The 24,976-nt window shown below is 40.1% G+C and overlaps 1 gene segment (V, D, J or C); it reads left to right on the plus strand.

The window, feature by feature from the left end:
* The window catches only part of LOC122798920, a 399,307-nt gene that overhangs the window by 279,336 nt on the left and 94,995 nt on the right, over positions 1 to 24,976 (plus strand). The window contains 1 exon segment of the C gene segment in view: positions 23,431 to 23,760. Within this exon segment, the coding sequence occupies positions 23,431 to 23,760 (330 nt within the window).

The raw sequence follows: 24,976 nt of genomic DNA on the forward strand, positions 1-24,976 counted from the left end.
ATATTTAAGCAGAATTTAAATAAAAGCCTTTTTCTTCCATTTTGATGAAACGCTTGTTTCTCGCACTCTGGGGCTTTCCACACCTCCCAGTGTTGAATAAAAGACCCTGAGTGTGTGTAGCTCTGTGCTTCATATTGCAGACTTGCTAGAGACGGATCCAGTCTAATAAAGCCAATACTGGAGCTGTAGTCCTGTGGTTAAAATTTCAGAAACTTTAATCTAATGTCTCAGTGGGGGCTGGGGCAGATGCAAAGAACAGGGCGGGGGGTCCAGTAGCAAGGTAAACAGAAAGGCACTAGAATGCAACTTTAAGCAGGTAAATGCTAAACAGAATATAAGAGTCTAGCAGCAAAATTGGAATATAAACATCTGTGATTTCTAATTGGTTGCAAATTGATAATTTCATTTTTGACTCCTGCCTTTGTCTGGATGCACTCAGTGTTACTGGCTAAAATGGTTATTATAGTCCGAAAGGCTATCATGTTTATTAATTTAGTCACATCTAGGTTTTTATGTTTCTTATTTTTAGTTGTACAGAAACATTACAATGTTGATGTAGAAGAGGGCCTAAAGATGTATCTGTGCTGGATTGGTTTTCTCTTTGTATTTGGCTAACTATGAGTTCTATAAATATTTATCGAAGTTGGCGATTCTGACATTGTCCTGCTACTTCAAAGAGGCCAGTTAGGATCCTCTTTTTATTTCAAAGGAAGGAATTTAAATTTGAGTGCATTACAAGGCGACCCCTAACTGAGAAAAGCCGAAAGACACAAACAAACATTGATAGTCTTTTCATCAGTCACTCTGAAGGTATTGCTTGTATGAAAAATATTTCAGATAATATTCCTTTTTAACATCTTTCTGAGAGTTTTAAGTTCAGTTTGTTTCATTTTCCCAGATGGGTAGTAACTTGTTCCAAGATGTCTGTAAAACTATTCCTAAGAAATATTATTGGGTCAGAACTGAAGTATATCTCTAGATATTTAATAAAATCATAATTTATGCTTCTCCTCTTCTGATTATCTAAAGTGTTAGTAGGGGGGTTTAGATTTAAATTGAAGATGATGGATTTATTAATATTGTAACTTACGGACAGTTGACCAAGGTAGGACATTTTATACAGCAGTTTTGGAACCCAAATGTTTTATTTTGATAGACATACAAGGCTGTTGTCTGCAAAAACTATAAATTAAGTTTTATGAATTTTGATTTTTATTCCAAAATATTTTGATTGTACAGGAAAGTTCTGAAAATAATTTCATGACTAGAATGAAAAGGCACGGGGAGACAAGGTACCCTACCTAGTATAGTACCAGTGTTATAATTGGAATGAGAGATCTGTTAAATATCATTGATTACAAAATTTATTTTTTTTTATTTATTTTTTATTTTTATTTTACATTTGTTGACCGGGCTAGTCTAGCTGGATATATGTCCATTTTCAGTAGAGGCCTGGGGAGAAAAGCTCCAAACATGAATATTGAGACAGTTAACAATACATAGAACTATTAAGAATAAATACAGAGGTAGCAATGGTCTAGTGAACAGTTATAATAATACATTTGTGTACTAAACAGTAATAGTGGAAATTAAATAAACAATTCTATAAAAAAAAACAAACTAAAAACACTTCTACAAATCACACTAAATGGTATGAGCAAGTCATAGTTATAGGAACGAGAATATATATGTCATTGTGTTATTCAAGAGGAAGAGTAGTAGTATGATTTGGAAGTACAGGTTAAAGGAGAAGGGATAGGGTTAAGAATAGAAGGGGAAAAAGAAGTCAGTCTGGGTTAGTACATGGACAAAGCCAATGAGCTTTCAGATGTTCTTTAAGATGTTTTTAAAAAGTAGAAGCAAGGGTAGATAATTGAGCAGGAAGCCGATTCCAGAATTTTCCTGCAGTGTTTGAGAAAAGTGAATCCCCGGCTTTGTTGTTGGCTTTATTTGAAACTAGAAGCTTGTTAGCAGGCGTAGTGTAGCTAGATTAGTGTAAGGTGTAATTAGATGAGTGAGGATAGGAGTGTTGTTAGGGTGGTACAGGGTCTTGTGTATAATAAGTAATTGTTGAAAGAGTATCTGTTTTTCAGTTCTAGCCATCCAAGTTGTTTGAGGTTAAGGCAGTGGTGAGTTTTAAAGGGGAACATGTGATGAATCTAGCTATGTTATTACAAAAGGGGGAGATTTTGGAAAGGTTGTTTTGGAATAGGTTGGTATATATAACAGAGGCATACAAGGTAGAAATAAGGTGGGTTTGGGCAATTGCTTTCCTTGCAGAAGGTAAGGAAGGGTTTTATTCTATAGAAGGTGCCAAGTTTTCTGTTAACAGACTTTATAGTAGAGTTTATGTGTTCATAGTTGAGATGATTATCAATAGTTACACCTAGTAGGCGGGTTGTAGTCTCTGGGTTGATGTTGGTACCATTGTTAGAGGTTAAAGAGAAGAAAGGAATGGGTGATTTATGAGTAGGAGTAAAAAGCAGTAGTTTTGTTTTTTTGGGATTAAGGAGGAGGCAGTGTTGCATAAACCAGTTTTCAACATTCTGAAAAACAGTTTGGGTGAGGGAGTGGAGAGAGGATATATTCTTGGCTGCACATATCAAGGTGGAGTCATTTGCATATTGAATGCAGGTGGCTTGAGGTATGTTCATGTGTAAGTTATTAATAAATAAGGAGAAGAGTAGGGGACCTAGGATAGAGCCCTGGGGTACTCCAATATTTACTGGAAGTAGTGAAGACAGATTGTTATGCCAAAGTACTGCTTGCTGTCTATTTTCCAGATAAGACCTAAACCATTGTATGACTTGAGGATCAAGAGAGTGAGCCTTTAGTTTGTTTAATAGTAGGTTATGGTTAACCATGTCAAAGGCTTTTGACAGGTCAATGAATAGAGCAGAGGAGAAAGAGTTATTTTTTATATATAGTGTCCGTAAAGGATAAAAGGGCAGTAGATGTGCTATGGAATGGCCTGAAGCCATGTTGGCAGTTGCCAGTAGGTTATTTTGTAGTGGTTAAGCAGTTGTTTGTGAATACATTTTTCCATTATCTTAGCTAATGGGAGAGTAGAGCAATAGGCGAAGAGAGCTCAGTAGATGGTCCTCCTTTATGAAGAGGGATGATATGGGATATTTTCCATAAAGTAGGGATTTTGCCCTCAGAGATAGTTCTGTTAATAAGGATTGAGATGGGATAGTCTATGGCATAGCAGATGGGATAGCAGAATGAGAGAGAGACAGACAAAAGGTTGGATGATGTGGGGATAGTGAATCAGGAAGTGAAACAGATTCGCAAGGAGGAAGTAAGGACAGCTATGAAGAGAATGAAAAATGGAAAGGCTGTTGGTCCAGATGACATACCAGTGGAAGCATGGAGGTGCTTAGGAGAAATGGCAGTGGAGTTTTTAACCAGATTGTTTAATGAAATCTTGGAAAGTCAGAGGATGCCTGACGAGTGGAGAAAAAGTGTTTTGGTACCTAGCTTTAAGAATAAGGATGATGTGCAGAGCTGTAGTAACTACAGAGGGATAAAACTGATCAGCCACAGAATGAAGTTATAGGAAAGAGTAGTGGAAGCTAGGTTAGGAAGGGAGGTGATGATTAGTGATCAGCAGTATGGTTTCATGCCGGGAAAGACCACTACAGATGCGATGTTTACTCTGAGACTGTTGATGGAGAAATATAGGGAAGGTCAGAAGGAGTTGCATTGTGTCTTTGTGGACTTGGAGAAAGCATATGATAGGGTGCCTAGAGAGGAGTTGTGGTATTGTATGATGAAGTCAAGAGTGGCAGAGTAGTATGTAAGAGTGGTACACGGTATGTACGAGGGTAGTGTGACAGTGGTGAAGTCTGCAGTGGGAGTGACAGATCCATTTAAGGTGGAGGTGGGATTACATCAAGGATCAGCTCTGAGCCCTTTCTTATTTGCAGTGGTAATGGATAGGTTGACAGATGAGATTAGACAGGAGGCCCCATGGACTATGATGTTTGCAGATGACATTGTGATCTGTAGTGAGAGTAGGGATCAGGTTGAGGAGACCTTGGAGAGGTGGAGATATGCTCTACAGAGGAGAGGAATGATGATCAGCAGGACTAAGACAGAATATGTGTGTGTGAATGAGAGGGAGGATAGAGGAATGGTGAGGATGCAGGGAGTAGAGGTGGCGAAGGTGGATGAGTTCAAGTACTTGGGATCAACAGTTCATAGTAATGATAAGTGTGGAAAGAGGTGAAGAAGAGAGTACAGACAGGGTGGAATGGGTGGAGAAGAGTGTCAGGAGTGATTTGTGACAGATGGGTACCAGTAAGAGTGAAAGGGAAGGTCTACAAGAGGGTAGTGAGACCAGCTATGTTGTATGGGTTGGAGATGGTGGCATTGACAAAAAGGCAGGAGTCAGAGCTGGAAGTGGCAGAGTTAAAGATGTTAAGATTTGCACTGGGTGTGACAAGGATGGACAGGATTTGGAATCAGTATATTAGAGGGTCAGCTCAGGTTGGATGGTTTGGAGGCAAAGTCAGAGAGGCAAGATTGCGTTGGTTTGGACATGTGCCGAGGAGGGATGATGGGTATATTGGGAAAAGGGTGCTAAGGATGGAGCGCCAGGTAAGAGGAAAAGAGGAAGGCCTAAGATAAGGTTTATGGACATGGTGAGAGAGGACATGCAGGTGGTTGGTGTGACTGAGCAATATGCAGAGGACAGGAAGAAATGGAAACAGATGATCTGCTGTGGCGACCCCTAACGGGAACAGCTGAAAGAGAAGAAGAAGAAGCACCTAACCTCTTACACTAAAAGGTTTGAAAAGAGAAACTGTAATATCTTTGCAGATACTCTGTATAAGCTGCACCTATAAGTTTGATAAGAGAAACTGTAACATATTTGTATATATTTCTGTATATAAACTGCATTCCTCATAAGCTTGAAATGTGAGACTGTAACTTGTATATTAATACAATATGTTTGTGCATATAGTGTAACTTGCTTGTCTTTATCTCTTTGTAAATTTGGAGCTTTTCTGCCCGGGCCTCCGCTGAAAATGGACATGTATCCAGTCGGACTATCTTGGTCAACAAATGTAAAATAAAAAAAATAAATAATAAATAAATAAATATGGTTGTTATATTCCACAGGGTCTTCATAGATATTTCTCCAAAATGTGTCTATGTATTTTTTTTGTCGGTGGTGTTTCTGTTCCTTTCGTTTTGTTTCCCAGTTCTCTATAAAACTTGTTTGGGTCATCAGTAAATTGTTTATTTTGTACTGTTTCTTTATATTTTCCTGTATATGTTGTAAGTTTTTTTCTGCCTGTGCTGATATCTTTAGTTTATTATTTGAATAGTATATGATAGATCCTGGTCTGTTCTGATACCATGCATTGCTTTATGACATATGTCTTTCTAAGCATTTTTGTTGATCTATTCCCTATTCTATGTTCTTCTAACAGTGGCATTTCTTGTCTTAATTTCTTTATAGCTTTCTCTGTTCAGTGCTTCCATGATGACATTTGATTTCGTCCTTCCCTTTTCCTTATTGTCTATGTTTTTCTGGCAAGACCTTATCAGATATTACTTTAGCTGCACAGTAGTATTTCTTATTTACTTTTGTTATATCACGTGAATTTCTGTTAGAAGTGTGATAAAACAAATGAAGACAATGATCAAGACTATTAACATTTTGGGTCTTATTGACTTTCTGTAATCTGTTTCTTTCATTGATCTTAATATGTCGATCAGTCTTTATTAAATTAAGCAACTCTTTACTTAGATCATTTTCTTCTAAACTGAGGGCACATTCTTTGTTCTCTGTTTCCTGTGGACATTCTACAGAAAGTTCCAGAACATCTTCCTGCGACATATTCTCTTCAGCTGCATCTTGCATAATCCGTTGCTCTTTTATATGGGAACTCACTGGCCTATCTCTCCACAACATTGACTGTGTCAGAGTTGCTACTGTTTCTTGTTCATTCTCTTGCTGTGCAACTCCAACTGAACTTTTGTACTGGTTCCCTACTAAAGGCTCCAGAGTATCTTCATGTAGCAAGTGATCAGATGCTTTCTGTTTTATCTGTTTCTCCTTAATTTGGGGACTCAACATGTTGTGACATTTCCAGAGTAGGATTTCCTACACTAAATATTTTACTTTGCAGGTAATCCATAACTTCAGTTTTTGTTGCTTTAATTTCTCCATTACTAATCCTCTTTTCTACTTCCCCCTTTGTCTCTTTATTTTTATATTGTGACATTTTCCATATCCTGAAGTTTTTGCCTGTATTTCTCTTGAATATCTTTGGTGTTGCTTTTTTGTATTATTTAATTTTGTTCTGCTTTGCATAGATGTTGTACCATATTAATTCTCTTTTTCTTTCCCATGTCAGTATTTTTTCTTCAGATGTCTCCCACTCCACCTGTTTCTCTTTACTTTGGGAGCTCATTTTTCCATCATGCTGTGACACAACATGATTTTCTACAATAAATTCTTCACTTTGCATGTATTCCATAACTTCAGCTTCTGTTTGTTTAACTTCTACTTTACTAAGCTTCTTTTTTTGTTCCCTGTTTGTGATCTTATTTATTGTATTATGAAATTTTCCATATCTGGATGCCTTTGTCTGTATTTCTCTTCAAATATCTTTGGAGTTGCTTGTTTTGCATTGATTAGTTTGGCTTTATCCTTTGCATAAATTGCACCATATCAGGTCTCCTTTTCTTTCGCACAGCCATGTTTCTTTTTTAAAAATTTCAAAAATCTTTAAGTTTTGTTCTTTATATTTTAACACTTCCTATCACTTCTTTTTCCAAATGGGCCAAAGTTTCTTAGTCTACATAATGTTTTTCAAAGATCTGTTGTATTAATGAAAATGCATTTGAAGCTTTTGACAGTTTTTTTCTTGTGCAAGTATTTTTATTTCCTCTAATTTCTCTCTTAATCCTGTTGAATATCTTCTGTCTTGAAATTCTGGGCTTCTTGCATAATAGTAAGAATACATAATTACTTCCTTACCCTCAGTAGTCCACTCTATCATCTTTATGGCTGTTTTTTGCCTTTCAGTTTTTATATATTTTATGGGCTACTACGTCCTTCCTTCCTAAGATAAGGTTTATGGATTTGGTGAAAGAGGACATGCAGGTGGTTGGTGTGACAGAACAAGATGCAGAGGACAGGAGGAAATGGAAACAGATGATTCACTGTGGCGACCCTAACAGGAGCATCTGAAAGAAAAAGAAGAAGAAGATGGACTACTACTTCCTTGGGGGGGTGGGGGGGGCATCCTATCCCCGAGCCTGGCCTAACTCCATTGTAGGAATGTTTCCAAGTCTTGAAGATTCTCCACTGTCATTTTTTCCAGTCCTTGTAACAGTGCACCTACCAGGATTAGGCATCTTTTTTATCCTGGGACTTCTGCACCCACCTGTTTTATTTCTAACCATGATATATGCTATATAAAATACAGTCTATGTCGCGGTGTCGTCTTGGTGACATTTTGTAAAAACAGAGTCCACCTTGTGAAGGTACTCAAGAAAGACTTCAGGATGAATTCAGTTTCAGCAGTACTACTCCCCTTTGCATGTTGATTTTATCATCTCTCCATTTGGATCCCCAGTAGGGTACAAACAATGTATATAGAAATTTGACATATAGATGTCAGTTTGATACACAAAGTGCAAAAATGTAATATTAGTGATTTGTAAGTTACCATATCATACCATGAAGAAACTACAGCAAGATGGTAGAAAGGGGTAGATGCAAAATGTCTAGCAGTTAGCATACTGGATTACATTTATTATGAGCTGTTAAGGAGGTGCTTCTTGTGGTACAAGGTTTGATTTCCACAGCCTTCACTTGCAGACTATAAGCAAGTCACTTAACCATAATGCTGCTGGACTGAGTCTGAAAAAGGTCCATATGGGTCAGTGCTCTACCCCATTTATCAAATGCAAATGAAGAAATAATTTAGAAACAAAAAGAACTGTATCACAAAAGAACCGGATTCACTATTATAGCTGAAAATAAATGGCCTATCATGCTATCTGATTTACTATGTCCTTAATCCTCTCTGAAGACTCGTTAGCTAAACCAAAAACAGCATTCAAATTAGGGTAGTAAAGTACCCAGTCTTAATTTAACCCAAAGCTAGCTGCAGATTGCTCTAGATATCTGTTCAAACATCCAATCATTTACCTGAATTCTCTGAAAACAGATTGACCAATCTAAAAGCAGCATTCAAATTAGGAGGAGAATATAGCCAATATTAATTTGACCAAAGGTTAGCTGGTGATCAGCTTAATCTCCAGGCATCCAATCTTTTATAACTCTGTATTACCCACTGTACAGCTCTTCCATCTCCTCTTACTGTTTTATCATCTATACATTATACAAATGGTTTCAATGTAAAATACACCTGATGGAGTCTATGGACAAAAGTGCTTATGAAAAATAAAGCTTATTGAATGAGATGCTGTGGATCGTGGGTTTTTGAATACCTTAGTAATGTGCATTTAGTTTACAGGCTTATAACAGAAAGGGCCTTTTTTCTAAATTTCAAAAGCTGGTTGTCTCAGCTCTCCTTAATATATTTAGTGCAATGATGTTACTAATACTACAGTGTAAGTGTATGGGCAGATGTCTCAGTAGCCAACAAATCTGATGCACCCTGTAACTGTGCAGCTGCCTGGAACACTTGGTACGGATTCAGTCAACTGGTTTCCTAAATTAGACTAGACTGAAAGCCCATCTCAGCCATGCCAACTCATTCTCACAGCTTTTAGTAGACCTTCAAAACATACACTTTCCCATAGTCTCTAGGTTATTTATGTATAAATAGACTTGACCAGTTATCTAAAGAGCTGAAAACTCTAAGGCATTTATGTAATAAAGCTTGGAAATCCTGGAAAAATGAACCCACTGCTAACTCAAGGGTGCAATACACTAAGTTATGAACTTCTCTCCTCACTTTCTTCCAACCTGTCTTCTCTATCTCCCCCTCTCTCACTTACTATGTCCTTAATCCTTACTTTGTACTTATTCCACCTCCCTCCCAACCTTCCAACCTCTCTTCTCTATCTCTCCCTCTCTCACTTCCTACGTCCTTAATCCTTACTTTGTACTTATTCCACCTCCCTCCCAACCTTCCAACCTCTCTTCTCTATCTCCCACTCTCTCACTTACTATGTCCTTAATCTTTACTTTGTACTTATTCCACCTCCCTCCCAACCTTCCAACCTCTCTTCTCTATCTCTCCCTCTCTCACTTCCTACGTCCTTAATCCTTACTTTGTACTTATTCCACTTCCCTCCCAACCTCCCAACCTCTCTTCTCTATCTCCCCCTCTCTCACTTACTACGTCCTTAATCCTTACTTTATACTTATTCCACCTCCCTCCCAACCTCCCAACCTCTCTTCTCTATCTCCCACTCTCTCACTTACTATGTCCTTAATCCTTACTTTGTACTTATTCCACCTCCCTCCCAACCTCCCAACCTCTCTTCTCTATCTCCCACTCTCTCACTTCCTACATCCTTAATCCTTACTTTGTACTTATTCCACCTCCCTCCCAACCTTCCAACCTCTCTTCTCTATCTCCCACTCTCTCACTTCCTACATCCTTAATCCTTACTTTGTACTTATTCCACCTCCCTCCCAACCTCCTCATACATTCTAATCCTACAAAAAACAAAAAAAAAATTCAAGTTTTGTAATAAGATTTTCATTTTCTGTGTACTATTATGTTTTAAAACTATGTAATATCTTTTGCTGTTATATTTATTTATTTATTTATTATTTATTTATTTTACATTTGTTAACCGGGCTAGTCCAACTGGATACATGTCCATTTTCAGTGGAGGCCCGAGGAGAAAAGCTCCACTATCTAATGCATAATAACAAAAAAATACATTCAAAGTACATAGGTAATTTAAGACGCAACTAAAACAGGGATTTAAAATTACATAGGGAATTAAGACACAAGTAAAACAGGCATATAGGCCTTCCTTTCAGTAAGTTCAAAAAGGTGAATACAGAGACTATCAAATTTCTACAGTACAGGTCAAAGTACAAAGGTAATTTGAGATTCAACTAAAACAGGCATTCATAATTACATAGGAATTTAAGACTCAACTAAAACAGGCATTTAGGCTATCTTTTCAGTAAGTTCAAAAGGTGAAAACAGAGACTATCAAATTTCTTCAGTACAGGTATATAAAATGTGAGACAGAAATAATTAAGTAGTTTAAAAGCAAAGATAGAGTTACTAGAAAATTTTAGTTTGAAGTTGAGAGAGTCAATTTCTCAGGTAGAGATGAAAAATAAAACGGAGAAATAGAGTTGGGAGACAGTGCAAGGTGCAGGAGAAGGTAGGAGGTACGTGTTCAGCTAGGGTTATTGCAAGAGCAAAGCCAGTGATTGGTTAGAAAATGTTTCAGTTGAGTTTTAAATAGTGTGATAGAAGTTTGGGCTAAGAGGTCTGTAGGAAGTTGATTCCAAATTTTACCAACTGAGTTGGAAAATATAGAGTCACCTGCTGTATTCTTTGATAGAGAGGTTTGAATCAGTATTTTATTGGAAGAGCTTTTTCTGTTATAGGGTTTTATCAGGGTGGAGCATTGGTATCTTTTCTGGGTGGTGAAGGGCTTTATGGGCAGTTGTAAGCTGATAGTATTGAATTAGGTGAGGTAACTCCAGCCACCCTAGGTTAAGGAGGTTCAGGCAGTGATGTGTTTTATATGGAGAGGCAGTGGCAAATTTGGCAATGTTGTTATAGGCTGTTGTAAGCCTATTGATGTTATGTTTAGAAAGATTAGTATATATGGGGATGCATATAATAGAGTAGAGATAAGATAAGTTCTGGCTATGGTAGTTCTTGCTTCAGGAGTTAAGAAAGATTTGATTCTGTAGAGAACCTAATTTTTGTTAGTTGCTTTTATGATAGAGTGGATATGAAAATCAAATTTTAGTAGGTTGTCGATAGTAACTCCTAGAAGTTTGGTTGTTTGGTCAGGAGAGATAAGGGTGCCATTGTTAGAAGTAAGTGTGAAACTAATAGGGAGACAGGTGTGTGGGTGAGAAGAGGAGAAGTTTAGTTTTCTTAGGGTTTAAGAGAAGGCAGTGACTGGAGAACCATTGTTCTATGGTGGTAAAAGTTTTTTGAGTAAGTGAGTGAAGGTCAGCTTGGGTTGTGGCAGAGCAGATGATGGTGGTGTCATCGGCGTACTGAATGCAAGTAGTTAGTGGGGTGGCTAGATACAGGTCATTAATAAAGATGGAAAATAAAGAGGACCTAAGATGGAGCCCTGAGGTACTCCTAAAGTGGTAGGGAGAAGTTCGGAAAGATTGTTGTTCCATAAAACAGCTTGTTTCCGATTCTGAAGATAGGAAGTAAACCAGCTTAAAGCAAGATTATTGAGAGAGAGAGATTTTAAACAATGTAGGAGGAGTTGGTGATTCACCATGTCAAAGGCTTTTGACAGGTCTACAAAGAATGCAGATGAAAGAAGATTGTTATTCCGGTTTATATTAATGGAGTCTATGAAGGATAATAAGGCTGTTGTGGTGCTATGGTAGGGACGAAAGCCATGTTGGCAAGTAGCTAAAAGGTTATTAGATAGGAGGTGATTTAAAAGCTGTTTGTGGATGCATTTCTCCATTATTTTAGCAATAGGAGATAGCAGTGCTATAGGGCGGTAGTTCGTTTAATTTAATTGTTTAATCGTTTAATTGTTTAATTTTAACCATGTTTTCAGCCATTTACTTTTGGTTTGGGGAGGTAGAATTAGTGTTAAGGTAAGTGTGTATTGTTTGGAACTGTTTACATAAATGTGCAAGAGTTACTGACCTTAGGGTTAGGGTGCGGGTTAAGGTAAGTGCATATGTTTTAAGATGTTTACTTTTTTTTCCCCTGTTAGATATATGGTTGGGTTACGTGCATACGTGTATTCAGTTGTTTACTGTTTTTTTTTGGGGGGTACAATTAGGGTTAGGGTACGTGTGTATGTGTTTGGACGTGTTTAATGTTTTTTTTTTTTTTTGGTTGGAACAGCGATTTCGTTCCCTAGGAAAGAAATATCTGTTCTGTGGTTTCAACATTTTCAGCTTTCGCTGAAAATGTGTCGATGAAACATTGTTTACTTTTTTCATCTTCGATGTTTCAATTTAGACACAAGCTAAGTACCTTGCATCAAAACAAATCACCCTCTTTCACTCCCCCTAAACCATTCTGGTATGAGGTAAATAACATTTCGGATAGAAATCTACCTAAAGAGCTTTCCTTTCTCGGTGACATTCATTGCTCTACTGGGTTCCTTTTGCTTGCTGATTTTCTTAAAGAATTCTCCAGTTTACCCACACAGCAGAACACTGCATCTTTTTCCACACAAATCCCTCCATTCCCCCCAGAATGCTTCCCACCTTTCAACTTCTCCAAAATAACAAGCAAACAAATTGCACCTCCACTAAAAGAGATTCAGCTAGACTCTTTTTCTCTCTCTCTCTGGACCTGATAACCTCCAGGATTTCATGAGCACCCCACTAAAGCACATCTTGCCCTCACAGCCAATACCAGTTCCTCTGTCTATAAATTATTCTTTATTAGACTTGTACAAAACAGTTCAGAATTCTGTCCCATCTCTATACTTCTTACCCTTCGTAAAATCTTTGAAAACATCATTTACAACCAACTCAGCTGTCTAGTTCCAATCTCATGTCAATTTTTCCTACCCTTGGTAAAATCCTTGAATAAAATCATTTACAATCAACTCACCATTTATCTTGACAAATACCACTTACTTTTCTCAGAAGCACCTTGGCTTTTGGGCAGGTAAATGTACCATGATTGTTCTCTGGACACTCACTGATGACATACTCACTAACATGGATAAAGGTAACCTTGACAGAACAGTATTTAATGACCTTAACCATGCCTTTCATCTGGGTGACCTCTCTATCCTATTATCCCACTTACAAGACATTGGTCTAAGCTAAGAATCAACTCAATGGTTCAAAGATTTAAAATTGGACATGTCTTATCAGATACAGCATTCATTCCTTCAGGGGTTTCTTAGAAATCAATCATTGCACCAATATTATTCCCCATTTTTGTAAATAAACTGCCTGTTGACCTACCTCATCTACATCTCCTCCTTTATGTTAATAACATGGTTATCTATAGGTCCAACACTTTTCTCAATATCATCCAAAATCAGCTTCAAGCTGACCTTCTACAACTAAACAGTTGGCTTTTCTCTAAAAAGAAAACTACTTCTCAACGCTAAGAAAACAAGTCCATGCTGTTTATCAGAAGGAATGTCTTGTTAAAGCTACTATCCCTCTCCATATTAAACACCTCAACAACAACTAATTGAATCCACCACATCATTCCGATACCTTGGAATTTGGCTTGACCAATCCATCAACTTCCAAGATCGCATTCAGAAAGTCAGATCCAAAGTCAACTATCTCCAATTCTGAGCCCAAAGGACATCTCATTTCCTCTCACAACCTGCTAGAACAGCTTTAGATAAAGGTGTCCTGCTTGCACAGTTAGAATAATGCCTACTGCTGTTCACTACTGTACTACAAAAAGCACCACCACCTTACAGTCTCTTCCTAACAAAATCTGCCATTTCTTCACAAAATCCCCTCAGAGTGAGCATCACTGCTTCACCTTGGAGAAAGCAAATCGGTTACGCATTCAAGGCAATGCCAGCCTCCTCCTTGGCTCCCTTTTTTTCAAGTTTCTGTGCCAAGACAAATCATCTAACTAACTATGAGACTAACTACATCCAAACCACACTACAACCTAAGAAGGCGGTCCACTAATGACCCTACATTCATAACTCCATCTACTTAACTTCCTTCTACAGACCACAACTTTGCCGTTCTTCCACTTACATCCTTTCTTTTGGCTGGACCACATTTACCTCACCCATAACACATGGATTATGCATTGAACACTCCTGTTCCTACTTATTTCTAAACCTGCTTGTAAATGTGTATTTTTTCACATCTGTGTTATGCTATGTCACTTTACTGTATAATGCCTTTAATCTTATTTTACTATTGTTACTTTTGTATGTGAGCTGGGCAGCATCTGCAGATAGTCAGATTTTAGCAGTGTTTTACCCTGCTAAATAAAATAAATGCTATATCACCTTAACTTCTGTTTTCATTTAGGCCATCCGCCAGTATTCCTATCTCTTTCATTGGCTTAGATCATGGCAGGCATGCCGGAGGTCCTCTCTATGGCAGAGACTCTTTCATTGGCTTAGATCATGGCAATCATGCAGGAGGTCCTGTCTATGGCAGAGATGATGCTCTCTGCTTGTGTAAACTATTTTATAGGGATTTTGTATTAATGCTAGAATTAAGGCTTAGCTCCTTAATGACTTTATTTGGGTTGAGGATAAACTAGTCTTAGATGAGACATGCCCCTGCAAGGCCTGAGCAGTGAATCCTCAAAACCAGAGATAGTACTTACACTGCAAGTGTTTCCTCTTTCCATGTTTTGTATTTTTTTATTTTTAATATCAGTGTACATGTAGCATTACTACAGTTCAAATATGTAACACATGACAAAATTACAAGACTGTAGTTTGTCCGTAGAATAAGAAAAGTCACAAGTGTTCTGTCTAGTCGGTGTTGTCTCTCTCTTCCCTTCCATTAAGAACTTTACTGAGAATGTACCAGGCAATAAAATCCTGGGTTAAAACTGAGAAAAGTCTGTGTGGATAAGTGTTCTATGCTGGTTACCCTGGTTACCAACCAGCCAACCAACCAAGCAACCCACCAATCTAATGATGGATGAAGCTTTTGCATCTCTGCCACAGTACAGGTAAGTCCCAGTTATTACCAGCCCATCCAGTTGTCCAAGTTACATTTGAATTGGTTTAGGGAGGAACTCTGCTTCACATGGATGGAGAGCCTGATCCAGAGAAGGGGTAGTATCTGGGATAATGGGATATCTCTGAGATATCATTTAAGACAAAGGTCATTAAATTCTGGTTGATTTCTCACTTGTTTTGAAGACTTGCAATCATATGAGCAATTTGTGTTTCACAGAATTCATTAAGCCACTGAACATCACGCATCAAATGTACATAAATGCTAATGCTGTTTATGTGTTATTCTTCAATGACTTCTAAACATGATGGCATAAATAGGCTCAGACATGCATACGTACCATTCATTCACAGCATCAAAATATGTTACTAAGGTGTGTAACATGGGATTCAAACTTGTGGAACATGTCATCAAAATTATCATGCAACATGTTGAGACCTGAACATTTACAGTCAGGATGGCTGAAGCTTGACTACCTGATGTTCAACTGATATCTGATGAAAACTCCAGGAGTTATTCCATCCTTTCCTCTGGGATAATTTATTCCTTTAATTAATAATTAAGTAAACTATCCCACACTTGGTTATCAATGATAAACTACGCCAATTAGATGTTAATTCCAATGTAACTCATTGGATAGCAAATTGGCTTACAAACAGAACCCAGGATATTAGGGTGGCCAGTTGTACCTCCTTCAAAACACCTGTCACTAGAGGTGTAACCTAGGGTACAGTCCTTGGGCTAGTCCTATTTGCATTTACTTCTTGGAGGTTAAAGCTACTGTTATGGGGTTAATGGCTGACTAAGTCTGTATATAACTGTAAACTTGGAGCCATCATAAACTCCTCAGGTGACACCAGCTCCACTAGGGGGCATTTTTAAATGAATCCATCCAGCCAGTTACAACCCCCTTTTCCCATTTTTGCACATGGGGTTGGGATGTCACTTCCACAGTGTTTACACCACTAGTTGGCTAGCCCTGCAGCAGTAGTTGTTCCACACCACACACTCAGATGCACACTCCCACCTATAGTCAATTTAGAATGTCCAGTCCACCTACTGCATGTCTTTAAAATGTGGGAGGAAACCAGAACACCCAGAAGAAACCCATATGAATACAGCAAGGACATGCAAATTCCACACAGAATGCACCCCAGCTAACAATCAAGCTAGGGAACCTCTTGGACACCTCTATCCACTGTGCCACTGTAAATGAATAGCTGGTATTAAAACTTTGCACTAAAACTGAATCAATAAATGTATAATGGCATCCTCTGGCAAGCAATAAGTCCCTTATAACTATAACATTGACAACACATCCCTAAAAATTGGTCCAGCAGTTAGGGACCTGTGAACCTATATAGACAACAAACTGTCCTTTGATCACCACATATCTAGTACTGTAAGTAAGTGCTTTATCATTGCACAGCTTTTTACCATGGGTATGGTGTCCATGTCCAGGGATGGGATCATTCCACTCTATTCTATACTCATCAGGCCAGTCATTGAGTATAATGCCACATTCAGAATTTACCTTTCCAAATATTTGACACAACTCAAATGCCCACAACAGGAAATCAAAGGCCTAAATCAAAAAAATAAAATATGCAGACTGTCTCAAAACCTTGTCCCTCTTTTTGGTGTCATACAGGCAACTCAGGGGTGATCTCTGCCTATCTTGTGAGATCAACTGCACCCTCACAAGTCCAGTTAGGGCACTGACACCTTCTCAAGAGATCTAAATCTCTTTTGCAACATAAATAGAACACGTTGGAGGGATAGATATGTATTACAGGAAATACCAATTTTGAATTGTCTTCCTTTCCACATAAAGCAAAGTACTTTTCTTACACTGTTCAAATGTAATCTGGCTAGATGGATGAGTAACCACAAATTCACCTCTAGTTTAGCATTTTAGTCCATGATGGACGGGGCAAAATGTAAATGCTCTGCTCATCCCTGAGTTATGCGTAATTAAAATATAAGGGCTAAAAACTGCATGGGAATGTATGGTTAGGCTTTTGAAGCTTCTCACAAATCAGTACCCTAGTAAGTACATATGAATCTATAGGAACTGGTCTACTGAGTCAGCCACATTCCAAGCTCTGCATCTAAGAGAAGCTCGAGGCACAGTCCCTATCCCATGATCCTCTCCTGCTAACTCTCAGATCTAGTTTGCCGCTGCAGCAGGTCTCATCGTGGAGTGAGAGCTCGGGCCAGTATCTTTTTTCTATATAAAAAAAATTTATATATATATTTCTAAAAAGTGATAATTATAAGGTTTTTTTCTTAGTATTAGCAATAATACTTGTGTGTGTGTGTGTGTGTGTGTGTGTGTGTGTGTGTGTGTGTTTAGTCATATTATTGTTTAGATTTAGTGTTAAGAATTGGTGGGAGCAGCTGCTTCTAGGCCTTAAGCCAATAACTCTGTCAGGGCTCTGTCAGATTTTGCTATTTAGATTACTTTTTCTCTTAGTATTTAAATATTTACCTGTTTAGTAAGGTTAGTTTATATAGTTATATATATATAGCGTTTTTCATATTAATATTACAGACTGTAATTCCAGAAATGTCAGAAATAGCCAAATCTGGATTTAAGCATTGCCAGTGTGGACAGAAAATGTCCATAACTGACAACCATGTTTCCTGTGTCTACTGTTTAGGGCCTCTCCATCTTCAGGAGGACTGCTCCATCTGTCACTCATTTAGTGGCAGAGTTATGATGGAAAGACGCAGGAAACTTATTGAGAGGGGTTTCTTGAAGCCAGAGTTTCAAGAGGCATTGGAAAAGGCAGACCAGTCATCGAAGTCTTCGAAGGGGTCGAAGTCTTCGAAGGTGTCGGAGCCCAGGACATCGGCTCCGAGTACCTCTGTTAAAATTCGGTCTCCAGCTCCACAGACCTTGGAGCCGAGCATCGAACTACTGCCTCGGGGCGAGGTCCAGGTTTTGGAGCCGGTATCAGAGGTACTCCCTTCATCGATCCTTCGCTTCCCGTTCTTCCAGAGCACTGTCAGACACCGATGTGGAGCGAGTGGTGCAGAATCTGATGGCCTTATCTAAACTAATTGCAGTTTCGTCCCAATTGGTTTCGAAGCTTGAAGCCCTTCCTGTTCCATCCATAGAGCCTCCTTCGAGACCCATCGAGTCATTGGAGCCGGGAGTTGAGGATCTGATGATTGTTGATCCCCCGGAGCCTCCACTGACCTCGACACCCTTGGTACCCATCAAGGGGTCTCGGAGCTGACAGTCTCTCCTCGGTTCCAGGGCGGGAGAGTCGAACCGAAGTTTCGGTTCAGACTCTTCCCCTCGGTGCCTCCACGCAGATTAGTTCGGCTCTGTCCTCTGGATCAGAGCCCATGGCTCCAGGCCCGAGGAGGATAATGGGTTCTTCAGAACTGGTGGAAACCTTGGCCCGGGGCTCCGGTGCCTTTGAGGCCATGAGGAAGATTTTGTCTGTTAAGACATTCACATCTTCAGATTCCTCTTCTCCCTCCCCGAAAGGTCCGCGTTCTGTTTCTGCACCACCGGTCCCCACTAAGCATAGAGACCCAAAGCCTCAGTCAGCCCCAGAGGGTGAACCCTGCTCCTCGGAAGCTTCACCAGATGCCCCCTCTGATGAAGTTCTGAGGAAGAGATTGTGCAAGAGGAGGCACCTTGATTCCCCACAGGAATTGTTGACATCGGACACCGACTTGGATGAGTGAGAGGGGTCCCCACGGTCCTCCTCCAAGGATGTCTCATTTGCCGACATCCTGGAAATTCTCAAACAGAGGGGTAACTGGCAGTCACTTGCCCCCACTGAGGATGAGTTGGTTTTGCTGAAGGCTTTTGGGGCTCAACCTTCCACCTCCTTAACTCCGTTAATGGATTTAATAGCTCGAAGGGCGTGGGAGTCCCCTGGCATGTTGGAGCCAGTAGGCCTAATAAGTACATCACTGCCCCCCAGGATAAAGCGTATCTCACCAAGGGAGTTCCAGTTGATGCTATGGTGGTGGTGGTGGCCACCAATAAAGAAATGTCTGAAGCATCTTCCTCTGTTCATCCGCCTAACAAAGATTCTAGAACGATGGACAGGTACGGGAAACGCATTTTTAGTTCAGCGACATTTTCCTTGCGATCGCTGAACTACCTCACTCATTTTACCCCTCTTCAGAGAGATCTCCTCAAAGAATTGGGAGATACTCTACAGGGTACCACAGATGCTGCTGTCTCAGACAAGGTGACAGCACAACTCAATACCCTAAACTCTATCGTTAACTCATCCATGCGGCTCATTTCATATGCAGCCGAAGGATCAAGTAGGGCTGCAGCTTCAGCGATCACTCTGTGGAGACAATCCTGGATGTGCCTATGCTCCTTTGTGGAATCCTTTAAGTCTTCCTTTACCAATGCCCCTTTTGATGGCTCCTTCTTTTTTGGGCCTAAAGTGAAGGAGATGCTCACTAGGTGTGAGCAAGAAGGAAAGACCTTGTCGGCCATAGGGGTCCATTTTTCCGCCCCTTCTAGACCATACCCCAAAGGGCAAAGAGTTGGAAAAATGTGGTTCCAGAAGACTCAGGGAGCTTTCCAATCCACACCTGGTGAAACCCCCTCCAGAGGCAGAGGAGGGGGAAGAAATGGAAGATGCCGCCCAGGTGGCAGAGGGAGTCCGCAGAACCAGGGCAACAGGGATAGCATCCTTGGTAAGCCCTTCTAGCACTCCTGAGTGGAGGCCTGACTGTCCTGCTCTGGAGCCAGCCGGCGGTCACTTGGCTTTATACCCAGAGGCCTGGCTAAATCTCACTTCAGATTCCTGGGTAAAAAGCAAAATAACCAGAGGATACACATCCCTTTCTTAAAAAATCCTCCCATCCAAAAAACATTCCCAGATGTTCCACCCAATCTGAGGGATCAGGCAGCCATAGAAATACAAAGGCTGTTAGAAAAAAGAGTCATCCAACCAGTCCCGGAGGACCAAATAGAATCCAGAACTTATTCAAGGTTCTTTTTAGTTCCAAAGAAAACAGGGGACTGGAGGCCAGTACTGGACCTCAGCAAACTCAATACCTTCGTAAAGAAGGAAAAATTCCAGATGGTCACGCTACAATCGATCCTTCCCTTTCTTCAAACGAATGATTGGATGTGCTCTATAGATCTCAAGGATGCGTACTACCATATAAAAATGGCTAGGCCATCCAGAGATCACCTGCGCTTCTGGCTGGGAGCCAGTCATTTTCAGTTTCAAGCTCTGCCCCCAAGTGCATGGCAGTAGTGGCGCCCCACCTGAGACTAGGATTCCGGTGTTTCCATACTTAACCACCACCCCCAGGCATCACCTATTGCAAACCAGGGACTACACAATCAATCTCTGTTCCCATTTAGGCATAACGCTGAACTTCGAAAAATCTGCCTTGTCGCCCTCACAGCATATATCATTCATAGGAGCGGAATTGGACACTACCTTAAATCTGATCAGGCTTCCCCAAACAAGAGTTTCAGCCTTGAGGGAACAGATTTCTACCCTTCTACTAAACAAAAGAGTCCCCGCAGCACAGGTCCTGAAAGTGTTAGGCATGATGGCAGCTACCCTTATCGCGGTCCCCCTAGGGAGAATGCACATGAGGATCCTCCAGTGGCTACTCTTCGCACAGTGGTCTTACCAATGGCTACCATTTTCACACAACATCCTGCTCACGGAGTCCTGCAAGTGGGATCTTCAGTGGTGGATGAACAGCCACCAGCTTACGATAGACCGCCCGTTCGTGCCCCCCCCATAGCCACAGTGACCACGGACGCTTCCCTGATAGGGTGGGGGGGACTTTTTCAGGGGAGAACAGTTCAAGGCGAGTGGTCGAAAATGGAGTACAATCTGCACATCAATGTCCTGGAGTTGAGATCAGTGTTCCTGGCATTGCAACACTTTCACGACTACTTACCTCCGGGAACAGTTGCAATTCAGGCAGACAACAAGTCAGTGGTCTGGTACATAAACAAACAAGGAAGAACCAGGTCTTACCCCTTATGCAGAGAGGCCCTGAGAATCTGGCAATGGGCTGTGTCCACTGGACGCTTTCTCATAGCAATGCACATCCCGGGGACATCCAACGTAATAGCGAACAGGTTGAGCAGAGCCATCCTGTTACCTCACGAGTGGTCCCTCAAAGATCAAGCAGCGGAAAGGGTCTTCCACAGATGGGGCCAGCCTTGCTGTGACCTTTTCGCATCCCACCTGAATACCAAATGCAGAAGCTATTTCGCCCTACTTCCCCCTCCGGGGGGCTCCCCCAGGGATGCACTTGTGCACGATTGACCCCCTGGTCTCCTATATGCATTTCCTCCTGTTCCACTAATCTCGAAATTTCTGCAGAAAGCCAAAGGTCTGGAATGGACAATCATCCTGATAGCACCATTCTGGCCTTGACAAATCTGGTTCCCCTTTCTTCAAGCTTACCAAATAGAGGAACTTTGGACTCTGGACCCAGTGCCAGATCTTCTGACCCACTTGTCAGGAGTTCTTCACCCCTCTCTTTCTTCCCTCAAATTGACAGCATGGCTACTCCACTTCCCAACTTAGCCAGGTCAGATCTCTTGTCCCCAGCAGTACAACATATTTTTATCTCTTCCCACAAAGCCTCCACTAGAAAATTGTACAAGAGCAAATGGAAACGTTTCATGTGTTAGGCTTCCAAACAAGGTATTGATCCCTTGGTTGCCCCTATTCATAAGGTTCTAGATTTTCTATCTACTCTTTTTCATCAAGGGGCTTCAACATCTACCTTAAGGGTACAGCTGGCTGCCATATCTAATTTTCATGTGGGCGAAGGGGGCTCTACAATTATGTCTCATCGACTTTCTAGAGCTTTCATGAAGGGAACTTTTCACCTCCGACCACCCATTCGAAGTCCGGTTTTTCCATGGAACTTAAATCTGATGCTATCTCAGCTCATGTTATCACCCTTTGAACCGGCTTCGTCATGCCCACTTAAATATCTTTCCTGGAAAACCCTGTTTCTTGTTGCAATCACTTCAGCTCACAGAGTCTCAGGGCTGCAAGCGCTGTCAATTAGACCCCCGTATCTAATCTTTCACCCAGACAGGGTCTCCTTACTTACTAATCCGTCCTTTCTACCAAAAGTCTGCTCAGAATCTAATCTTAATCAGTTCATTGAACTTCCTACCTTTTTCAGGCACCATACCAATAAATTGGAATACATGTTACACAAATTGGACGTACACAGACAGCTGAGGTTTTACCTGGATAGGACAAAAGAATTCAGGAAATCGGATCAACTTTTTGTTTCGCATGCGGATAGTAAGAAAGGACTTGCAGTATCAAAAGTCACATTATCCAAATGGCTTTCGGACTGCATAAACTTTGTTTATTCATCTTCCAATCAGTCTATTCCACTCAAAGCTAAAGCTCATTCTACTAGAGCTGTTTCTACTTCCCTAGCCCTTGCTGCTCGTTTACTGATGGATACCATTGTGCAGCGGCTACCTGGGCTAAACCACATACCTTTATCACTCATTACAAAGTGGACAGGGCCTCCAGGGACAGGGCTTCCTTTGGTTCCACTGTTCTCAGGAATGTTCTCCCGTGAGCCACCTGGGGTTTAGGGTGCTAGGGACACTACCCGTGTGTAAGAACAAATGGCGAGATCGAACAACTTCACATAAAGAAGTTATGTTCATACCATAACGTTCCATGTGAGTTGTTCATCTCGCCTTTGTTCTTACATTCCTGCCCTCAGGTACAACTGGTGGCTGGTTGCTTTCTCATGGTCCCCTTGGACTGCCTGTCTCTAGGTAATATACATGTATATGCGTATGAATACGTATGCATGTGTGAGAGAATGTGTCTTCTATTATCTGGTTTCATAGCAAACTAGATCTGAGGGTTAGCAGGAGAGGATCATGGGATAGGGACTGTGCCTCTAGCTTCTCTTAGATGCAGGGCTTGGAATGTGGCCGACTCAGAGCCGAGGGATCAGCTCCGAACCCATGTATAAGAACAAAGGCGAGATTAACAACTCACATGTAACGTTATGGTAAGAACATAACTTCTTTTTTTTTTTGTTTGTTTGTTTTTGTTGTGGGTGTTGGAGTGTCCTGAAAAAAACAAAGTTAAGGGTAGACAGTGACTGGAGGTCAAAACTGAGCCCTTTGGCCTTGGAGCTATGAAGCAGAGATCAGAACTGCTGAGACATCCTGCTGTTCAAATGGTGCAGTACAATGCAACATTGACCTGAAAGCTAGAAGAAATTAAATGGGAGGTTTTAGGGAGAAGCCCCCACATGGGTGTATGCAGCTTTATCCCCCATATACCATACTGTGTTAGTATATGCAAATTAATGTGTTATTGTATGTTTATTTATCAGGAACCTGTGTGGTATCAGTGGATGCGGGATTTAGGTAAGTACTGTATTATATAAGACTGGGTGATTTTAAAAAAAAAAAAGAAAAAACATTTGTGAAAAGAACAATAACATTTTTTGTAAGAAAGAAGAGAAGTGGAAATTCATCATAACGTATAACTTATGTAAAATTTTAGAAACTGTATTATGATCTAAGGACAGTAGCTTACACAAAGTTGTTACTGATACTGTTCACATTATCTTTCTAGTGGCACAATGCGATCATGAATCTGTGAAGATTTATGCTAACCCTCCATCCATTGAAGATGTTTTGTTGGGTCCTTCTGCAAAACTGTCATGCTTGGTGTCTGGATTAGCTTTTCCAGACAGCTGCAATATTTCCTGGGCTAGAAGTACTACATCTGCTGAATTAAAATATGAAACGGAGGCTGCTGTCGCTAATTCAAATAGCACATTCAGTGTCACCAGTCGCTTGTCTGTGTGTCCTGCTGACTGGAAATCTGGAGAACAGTTTACATGTATTGTGGAACATATCTCTTTTCCAAGTCCAAAACGTATCATAATCCAGAAAGATAAAGGTAAACATTCATATCATAAAAATGCTGCTGGTTTACTTTGTTTTTCACAATATGTCTACTGAAGGTAAACATTTTGTATATGGAATGAGATAAAATGAAATGTAATGTGTCAAAAAGTCTGTTTTAGAAATGAAGGTAATTGGATTCCTTAAATCTTATAAAGGAATTAAGAGTTGGAGAGATTTGTTAATGTGTAGTCGTTTGCTCTTATGTCTGTTTTCCTTTTAAATTTCATTCATATTTACAAATGATCTATAATTGTCTGCATATATGCTGTAACTGTTTTTTTAAAACAATAATCTACTTTTATATATCATTTATTGCAACCTTCTGTTCAGTAAGATAAGATTCATGAAAAACTGTAATGTTATATTTTAACGAATATTCCATAAGACAACATTACACAATGCAGGGTATTACCTATACAGGTAAATATTTGCATATGACAGCACAGACAGTAATATACATCACACCTCATAATAATTACTGAAAATAAAACTAAAAGGAGAGAGATCCCCCATAAGACTCCCCACTGGCACAGCTATAGAGTCCAGGTCTCAGCCTAACTGGGCAAGCTAAAACCTCTAGTACCCTCTCTGTCCAACCAGTGCTTCGTGTTCCTGCCAAGTAGCTGACACAACACACACACACACACACTTTGAGATAAGCATTTATACAACTTCACAGACACTCCTGGGAAAGGCTGACACAGATTCTCCAACTGTGCCCGTTTACTCAGACTATATGGTAGTAATTACTGCCACCACGCAGTTAATAATATCAGCTACTAAAAGGCCCTTAAAAGGGTGTCCAATTATTACAGTGCAATATTATTATCCAATGGTAGTATGACTAACAGTCAAGGCTTACTTTAGAGTGGCCTATTACAATAACTTCTATAAATATGCAATGTACTCTAGAGCTTATCTCTACACAAATCAGCCACAGGTAGAAGGGTTTAAAATATTTAATAATAAATAATTAAAACAAAAGACAAAACTGCTACACCACAGAGATATCTAAGAGATCAGAGATCACACAGAAGCTTAAAATAATACAGTAGTACAGGTCTGATTTCAAAGAAAAATACCTAATTAATCTTTAATAGCTTTAACTATTCCTACAGTAAATCACAGTGCTAAAACTTACATGTGAGCACAAGGCAGAGTGCTGATAAGTTAGATGTCCAAAGTCAAAATGTTCCAGACTCTTGTGA

This window comes from Protopterus annectens, chromosome 3.part1, assembly GCF_019279795.1.
Source record: "Protopterus annectens isolate FY-2018-M chromosome 3.part1, PAN1.0, whole genome shotgun sequence".
NCBI classification, from domain to species: Eukaryota; Metazoa; Chordata; order Ceratodontiformes; family Protopteridae; genus Protopterus; species Protopterus annectens.